General features: G+C 41.5%; 1 protein-coding gene across 1 annotated transcript; it reads left to right on the top strand.

Annotated features, from left to right (window-relative positions):
- Window positions 1-1,585: 1,585 nt before the first annotated feature.
- idh3b (isocitrate dehydrogenase (NAD(+)) 3 non-catalytic subunit beta) lies at window positions 1,586-8,611 on the top strand. Its single transcript, XM_038697094.1, has 11 exons — window positions 1,586-1,733; window positions 3,087-3,260; window positions 4,066-4,186; window positions 4,280-4,340; window positions 4,441-4,573; window positions 5,104-5,237; window positions 5,413-5,515; window positions 5,620-5,766; window positions 5,996-6,090; window positions 6,261-6,321; window positions 7,686-8,611. The coding sequence occupies exons 1-11, from the start codon at window positions 1,692-1,694 to the stop codon at window positions 7,773-7,775; spliced, it is 1,161 nt and encodes a 386-aa protein (XP_038553022.1). The 5' UTR covers window positions 1,586-1,691; the 3' UTR covers window positions 7,776-8,611.
- Window positions 8,612-8,722: the final 111 nt, after the last annotated feature.

The raw sequence follows: 8,722 nt of genomic DNA, 5'->3' as shown, positions 1-8,722 counted from the left end.
TTTGTATGAACAAGCAATTGAGAGGGTTAAAGAGTTCAAATTTTTGGGTGTGCATTTGGATGAGAAGCTAACATGGAAAAAGCAGATAGATAATGTTGTAAATAAGTGTGAAAAGGTAATAAATGTAATGCGTTCCCTCTCAGGTAGCACATGGGGTGCAGGCAGAGATACTCAACTAATGATCTACAGGGCAATGATAAGATCTAGGTTGGATTATGGATGTGTGTGTTATGGGACAGCCGCTGATACACATTTAAAGAGGCTGGAAGTAATACAAGCTAAGGCACTGAGACTATGTTGCGGGGCCCTCCGTACAACTCCAGTCCCAGCTTTGTTGGTAGAGATGGGGGAAATGCCATTGTCAATTAGACGGGAGAAATTGGCAATGCAGTATATTGTTAAATTATGGGCACATAAAGGAGAACACCCTACAAAAATAGTTCTAAGTAATGCGTGGGAGTGGGGATCAGGGAAAAGGAGGAAGGAATGTTTTATGTTTAACATCAGGAAAAAAATTGAGGAACTGGGACTGAAGGAGGAAGGGATGGCCCCGCAAGTGTACTGGTCAGTTGTACCACCGTGGTTGATGTCCATACCAGAAATAGATCTTAGTATAATGGATAACATCAAACATCATGAAGGCACAGAGTATCCCAATATGGTAAAGCGAAGACTGGAAAATCAGTGGGGAACTTACCTTCAGATATATACAGATGGATCCCAAGATCCACAAACTGGGAAGTCAGGCTTTGCTTTTTATATCCCACAATATGAATATGTAAAGCTTAAACGACTGTCTGAGGGGGTATCGGTGTATACAACAGAACTCTAGCTATTATATGGGCACTAAAGTGGATAGAGGAAGTGCAACCAAGGAGAGCAGTAATATGCTCAGATTCGGCTTCAGTGTTAAAAACTCTGGGAGGAAGTAATATGGGAGCTCGGCCAGATCTGTTTATGGAGCTGATGGTTCTGTTGTATAAAATCGAAAAGGCTGGAGGGTCAGTGGGATTTCTCTGGGTCCCTGCACATGTTGGGGTAGAAGGGAATGAGGTGGCAGACAAGGTAGCAAAAATGACTCTGAAAAGAGATATTGATTTAGAAGTTTGTATTGGGGTCACCGAATGTAGATCTGTCATTAAGGAAAACACTATAGTAGTATGGCAGAGGCAGTGGGAAAAGGAAACAAAGGGCCGGCATTATTATGCAATACAAAACAAAGTAAAGACAGAGCAGAGTTGCTTGGGTAAATCCAGAAGACAAGCTGTAATTATGACAAGACTAAGGCTGGGACACTGTGGATTTGCATGGGATCTAGCGAAGATAGGCAAACATGAGGATGGGCTCTGTAGAACCTGCAATCAACAACAGACTGTTAATCATGTGTTTATGGAATGTCAACAGTATAAAAGGCAAAGAGAACAACTGTATTCTGAGGTAGCAGGAGATGGACTACAAGCAGTGACATTGAGAGATATTTTGAATCCTCATGAGAACCAATCAAGGATAGTGGAAGCAGTCATGGATTTTATATCTGCAACAGGATTAGCCCTCTGAGAATGAAGGTGCTATAAAGCGATACCGAGACTGAACTGTGGGTGGCAGCAATATGCCGTAAGGCATCTAGTCTGCCGGAAAGCCAGTAGAAGAAGAAGAAGAAGAAATAGCTCAGTCGCTGCGTGCTTGTGACGATGGCGGCCGCCATGAGAGGAAGCTTTGTAACATTGGTCAAGGTGAGTGAAAAGATGACGCTTACAAGCTTATTTTATACAAAGGAAAGGCGCTACTGTGGTTGAAGTTGTATTTCTGTTCAGCCAAAGCATAAACCGTCTTTCTTGTGTCTTGTCGCTTAGTTAACCATGAGCCCAGCCCCCGTAGTTAGCCTTCAGGTCAACGGTAGTGATAAAGTGCTTTTGTTGCGCCATCTGGTTTTATCAGCTGGTCGACCAGGAAGAAATCTTATAGATTTGCCTACTCGTCAAATAAGTAAGCGGCCACGTAGTTTAGGTTAGACTTGTGTCTTCTTGGGTAACGTTATGTGAGATAATTAGCTAAAGTAGCTAGCTACCCTAGAAACCCAGACATGGGAACCTCTTTCCTAGAGAGGCTTCAGTTACCCTTACACACATAACAACGACACTGTCTTGAAAACAACATATGGCCTCGTCAGATAATATACAGTATGTTTGATTTGATAACTTTGTGTCATCTTCAGTTTTTCTCTCTTACCCGATTATTCAATGTCAGTGGGAGTCACTCGTGCGTTTGTGCTCAAATAGTCTCTTGATGGCAGTTGAAGTCAACTAGTCGTGTTATGTTTTCCTGTAAGTCTCATTTTGACCACTGGTCAGTGGCTGGTGATCATTCAGGGTCCTCTTGAAACAACACACCCATCCCATTTAATCAAATGGGCACAATAGATATGATTTTACATGGGGGGGGTAAAAAAAGTTAATTGATTTAGCTGGTTTGTCTATAAAATGTTTGAAGATGCCCATCACAGTTTCACAGAGCCACATGGACCATCTCCCAATGTCTTAATCTGTCTGAAAAACCCCAAACTTTTGAGTCCTGATGATAATATAAAACAGAGAAAAGCAAGAAACCCTCACACTGGAAAAGGTGGAACAAGCATAAGTTGGAGATGAAAAATGAGAGGATTTTATTTTTTTTTCTTCAGGATTTTATTTTTGAGCTACTACATAGTCACAGGAAAGACTTCATTCATTTCTGACTTAAACAATGAATGGTGTTTGAAATTGTATACAATAAATTTTCTGTTGAACAAATAATTTATTAATCAACTAATCTTGTCAGCTGAGATCCTGGATAGTTTTACCTCTCCTGGCCTCTTAAATTGAACAGAGACAAGGGAACGTCATTGGAATTGCTCTCATCTCATAGACATATGCAAACTAAGTAGAAGGGTCACACAGCCACTGCTTTGTCGTAAATGGTCACAAGCCAAACATGTTGGGAATCATCATTATAGCCAGTGTTATTAAAGGGATAGCTACTACTATAGGGGAAAAGATGCTCGTTTTATATTGTGCTTGTTGTGACTGTGTCTTCTTTACCATCCTCAGGGGCTGAGCGGCCCCCGGTGGCAGCAGCTGGTGTCTCGACCATTGAGTGTGTCTGCTGGTCTCCGTTGCCCAGAACCCCCGCCGGCCCGCGCTGATGCTACCTTCAAGGTCACAATGGTGCCAGGGGATGGAGTGGGACCTGAGCTGATGACCGCTGTCAAGGAAGTGTTCAAGGTATTTTTCCTGTTATATGTGGTGCCATGAGTAGAAGAAAATACATATGCGTGTGTATAATGATGATGATGATCTTTATTTATAGAGCACTTTTAAAAAACAAGTTACAAAGTGCTTTAACAAGTGCAAATGCAATAAAATACATAGCAAAAAAAAAACAACCTAGAAAACACTTAAGAGACTAAAATGCATGCTAAAAATAAATAAAATCGGGAAAGGCTCTCCTATAAAAGTATGTTTTAAGAAGGGACTTAAAAGAGTTCACTGACTCAGCCGACCTGATTTCCTCGGGCAGGCTGTTCCAGAGCCTCGGGGCCCTGACAGCAAACGCTCTGTCCCCTTTAGTTTTCAGTCGAGACTCTGGAACAGACAACAGACCTCTGCCCGAGGATCTCAAGGTACGTGCTGGTGCGTATGGGACTAAAAGGTCAGAAAAAAGTAATTAATAAAACTTTAAAGTCTATTCCAAAACATACTGGGAGCCAGTGTAATGAAGCTAAAACAGGGGTGATGTGATCATATTTCTTTGTTCTGGTTAAAAGCCTAGCAGCTGAGTTCTGAACAGTCTGGAGTCGATCAATTATCTATATATGCTAATTACTCAAATTGGCTGACATGCAGTCACCCTTAATCTCATCTGCTATGCTATAGATGGAATATTAATTGTAAACATTCACAGGAAATAACATTGCTGGGTTTCATATAGGCCATATAAGGGTATCCATTAAATATGCTGATGGCATGTATTTTTAAACTTTGATTAAAATGGCTGATCTTTAAGTTGACTTTTTTGTCTTGTCTCCAGGCAGGAGACGTCCCAGTAGAATTTGAGGAGTTTCACCTGAGTGAGGTGCAGAACATGGCTAGTGAGGACAAGCTGGAGCAAGTGTTAACTTCTATGAAGAACAACAAAGTGGCCATGAAAGGTACAGCATCGAGTTATTTCAAAGGCTGCATGTACAGTACAGTATGAGGTTTTAGACTTAAAATAAATGTCCGTGACATGCTTGGTTAACCAGGAAAGATTCACACACCCATGGAGTTCAAAGGGGAGCTGGCTTCATATGAGATGAGACTGAGGTAAGACCAGGAAAAAAAAAGCTGTATTTTGTGTTTCGTTGTTGGTGTTGTTTTTTCTTTTCTTTTTTTAAATAACTCGACTTCCCTATCCGTTACCCAGGCGTAAACTGGACCTGTTTGCTAATGTGGTTCATGTGAACAGCCTGCCGGGCTACAGCACTCGCCACAACAACCTGGACCTGGTCATCATCCGCGAACAGACCGAGGGGGAGTACAGCTCCCTTGAGCACGAGGTAAACACTACTCTTACTCACTGCAGGCAGAAAATGATCTGTGGTTTTAAACCCACATGAGAAGGAAATGGGTGAGAGATTTCCCTTGAACACAGAGATTTGACCAACAATAAACCAAGTATCAAAACAAAGATGAGTCACTCGTGTGTGTGTGTCTTGTAATTCAGGATTTTATTTTTGAGCTACTACATAGTCACAGGAAAGACTTCATTCATTTCTACTCAGATAATGATTCTTTAGCTCTCCTTTAGACTCATCATAAGTGTTAATTGGCAGTGACACCTAAAGGACTTCAAGCCTAAAACAGTTTGCAGTATTACACCTGAAGCATGTGTGAAATGTGAGCAGCTGCCGTGTTGGCTGCTTGATTCATTGAAATTAAAGTGAATCTGTTCCATCAGACAGACTCGAAGAAAAATGCGTCTCCTGTAGGATAGGGTGGTGGTTTAATTGTCTCACACTGTGGATTAGTCAATGTTTAAACAAGAATGACTGTATTAAAACATGTATTGTTTCTTCTTGCTCTTTAGAGTGTGACTGGTGTGATTGAATGTTTGAAAATAATCACCAGAGAGAAGTCACGGCGCATCGCCAAGTTTGCCTTTGATTATGCCACCAAGAAAGGGCGAAACAAGGTCACCGCTGTTCACAAGGCCAACATCATGTAAGGAAATAGAAGAGAGCCCTCTTTGCTTTTTATCATTTAAATATATACATATGTGTGTTTGTGCAGGTTTTGAAATCATTCTTCTGTTAATTCCTAAAATGGTGTTAATTTGGGTTATAATTTGCATTACAGTTACAGCAACACTTGTCCTCATCCCCTTGTCTTATTACAGGAAATTAGGTGATGGCCTGTTTCTGCAGTGCTGTGCGGAGGTGGCGCAACTGTACCCCAAAATCAAATATGAGACTATAATCATCGATAACTGTTGCATGCAGGTACACACTCTCCTGACTTTAATAAATCATTTGCTGCCGAGGATTTTGCTTCACGTCTCCTTTCCCGGTTTGAACATGTCATTGTTTGTATTTCTTTGCTGCAGCTGGTCCAGAACCCATACCAGTTTGACGTGCTGGTCATGCCCAACCTGTATGGAAACATTATTGACAACCTAGCAGCAGGGCTGGTTGGAGGAGCGGGTGTTGTTCCTGGGGAAAGCTACAGTGCAGAGTATGCTGTGTTTGAGACTGTGAGTTTCCACTGACTGTTTTTAAATCTGTTTAGTCTGCTTTTATTCTGGTTCATGTGTTTAGAGTTTGATTTTCATACTTCAGTTACGTGTGTGGTAGAAAACATTAATACAAACCGCTATTGACATAGTGTTACTACTCAACCCTTCTCTGGTACTTGGTGATGAAGAGGAGTTGGAGAGGAAGAGACTACAGCAGTGTCATTCTTGATCCCCCTTTTTCTTTCAGGGTGCACGCCACCCCTTCGCACAAGCTGTCGGAAGGAACATTGCAAACCCAACAGCCATGCTGCTCAGTGCCGCTAACATGCTCAGGCACCTCAAGTGAGTCAACCTCTTAGGTCTTTTAGTAAGAAGGACATCATGTTTCACACTGTACCTCCTAATCCTCTGTTTTGGTCCACCACACCCCTCCAGCCTCAGTGCCTGTTAATCTGCATGTTGACACGTGTACATGGACACCTGTTTTAATTCTCATTGGCACTGTGTTGCAGCCTTGAATATCACTCCCAAATGGTGTCAGATGCTGTCAAAAGGGTCATCAAACAGGGCAAGGTAAGTGTGTAACTTGTTAGTTCTACCTGCTGTATGCCCACTGGTACATCCATGCTGTGAATGTGGAGACACCTGCTGTGACATAAACATGTCATGTAAACACTAACAGTATTATCACCAAGAGGGAAAGTTTTCTGCGAATACAAGTGGAGCAAAATAAAACCGGTGGTTCCACTTCAGAAACGTGAAGCCAACAGGACTTTTATTCGTGTCCGCTTGTGTTTGTAAACAGGCATGCAGCACATTAGGGTTGGGTGATGTGACGGTATATACCATGCAACTATAGAATATATACAGAAGTAGAGGCAATACAGTTTCCACCGCAGGAGCTATCCCTTTGTGTCTCTTCTATATATTTCGGGCTGGCAATGTAACTGTATCTATAAATTCTCGAAAATCCAGTTGCCTCCAAGTTCATTAGCCAACCGCCACAGGAGAAGAGCGTGACAAGAAAAAATGGATGAGGAGAGAGAAATTGTAAATATGGAGCAGGAGGCATAATCAAATGTTATGAAAGTTGTTTTAAGCCATTTCCTAATAGAGTTTACAGAACAATTAACTGTATTGTGATTTAATACTGTTACTGTGATATAAAATTACATATACCATGATAGATTTTGCCTGTAACAGTAATTTCATGTATACAGTGTCAAAAAGCTGCAGGCACTTAAGAAAATGAGAAATACAATAAAAAGCTGAATGGCAGGTAATTTTCAGTGTGTGTGTGACCCCGAACATCTAAGTGACACCAGCAATAACCAACAAGTGTAATGTTGGCAGTCCTTGACCCTCAAATGCCTACATCGAACAACCTGCAAACTGTCCTTTTTAGTATGTTAGAGAGCCTTTAATTATTTACTTTTGAGTGTGTGTGTGTGTGTGTGAGAGAATATGCTTTTGCATCTTACTTCAGCCCATCTCTTGCATTTCCATCATATGCAAGGTATTTTTATTTTATTTTTTTTGTCGTCTGGCTTGGAAACCTGCCTTTTGCGTCTGCTCCATGTTAACATTAGCATGCACTGACAAAACACTAGCATGAAGTCGGTAGACCTCAATCCCTCAGATAAAATTCAGCTCAAAAAAATTGGATTTCAGCAAGAACAGCTTCAGGACAGATTTCCCCCCCGCTCTCATTGATCCCCTCTAAGAGGTGGCAAAAGCCGGCGTTTCAGTTGAGGTGGCATTTTATTTGAGGCAACTGTGTGAATGTGAGAAATGACCCATTTTTAAGGAATGCCTGTCAGTTGAAAGCAGAATTTGCCTGCATGTTGTCTGAAGTACCCTTCCTCTCCCTCTCCCCTTTCCTGTAATTCCCTCCTGTCCTTGTACCCCACTATCCTGTGTGTCTGTGCACATCCCAGGTACGGACACGAGACCTTGGCGGGTACTCCACCACTGGAGACTTTGTGCAAGCTGTTGTGGAAAACCTGCACCACCGTCCTGTTTACTAAGATGTTCCATCACACTCGTCCCTGACATTTCTTTAAATCTGGAGATTGTTCTTAACATGAACTGGACGCATCTTAAGACTCACCTCCCCTCCCGCTGCCAGATGACATTTGTGGCGCTCCGTTTTTGCAAACGCCATGAGTTGCATCCTAATGTCTGATTTTTATACTGGATTTGCTGATTGATCCAGTGGGATCAGTGGTGCCTTGTGCTCATGAGGCATCCTTTCAGAGATTTGTCATATTGTTGTCTTCCTCGTAGCTTGTGTCCATCTCTTTGCTGTTTTTTTTTTTTGTGTTTGTTTGTTTTTTTTTTTTACTCTGCTGATTTAATCTTTTCACCCATGCAGGGATACCTTTTTGTCTGCCTGCTTTCATGGCCTGCGCTTGTTGTTTCAGTCTACCTCTCTGCCATCACAGATTGTGAGAAACTGTCTGTAAAGCAACCAGACTGCCTTTATCAACAGTTTATATCAGCTAATGTGCTTTTGGCTCACTCTTCACCACCACCATACCTGACTTTTATCTCATTTTCTGATAGCCTCTTCACTCAAAACTGAAACAACTGACTGCTTATGTTGATCAATATACAGTATGATAACACTGCTGCTTCATGACCCACTAATACTGCAACATACACGTTTCTTAATGTTTTTAATATTACTGCCATCGCAGTGCTGAAACTCAACTAAAACCTGAAAATGTTGCTGTGAGTTACTGTGTAGCAAAGGCAGAATTCATGTTTCTTGTTGTGATATTAATAATCCAGTTACTATTTTAACACTTAATATATTTAAACAGAATTTTCAAGGACTCCTATAAACAACTTTTGTATAAGATGATGCTGCTCATGCCACTGATGCTGTAAGAGTTCAAACAACTGCTTGGTCTCACCAGTTCATCTGTCATGCTTTTTGTATTACTGGCCTGCAATTTAGTCATTTTCAAAT

Source organism: Micropterus salmoides, unplaced genomic scaffold, assembly GCF_014851395.1.
Source record: "Micropterus salmoides isolate LMB-PRFRI ecotype aquatic unplaced genomic scaffold, ASM1485139v1 Ms_hic_scaffold_4, whole genome shotgun sequence".
Taxonomy (NCBI): Eukaryota; Metazoa; Chordata; class Actinopteri; order Centrarchiformes; family Centrarchidae; genus Micropterus; species Micropterus salmoides.
This window is presented reverse-complemented; position numbering and strand designations above follow the sequence as displayed.

What these genes read in the sequence shown, in the direction of transcription:
- idh3b (XM_038697094.1), top strand. Translation starts at nt 1,692, where the DNA reads ATGGCGGCCGCCATGAGAGGAAGCTTTGTAACATTGGTCAAG. An exon ending in TCGATAACTGTTGCATGCAG is followed by an intron (nt 5,516 to 5,619) that starts GTACACACTCTC and finishes TCTTTGCTGCAG; the next exon opens with CTGGTCCAGAACCCATACCA. An exon ending in AACATGCTCAGGCACCTCAA is followed by an intron (nt 6,091 to 6,260) that starts GTGAGTCAACCT and finishes ACTGTGTTGCAG; the next exon opens with CCTTGAATATCACTCCCAAA.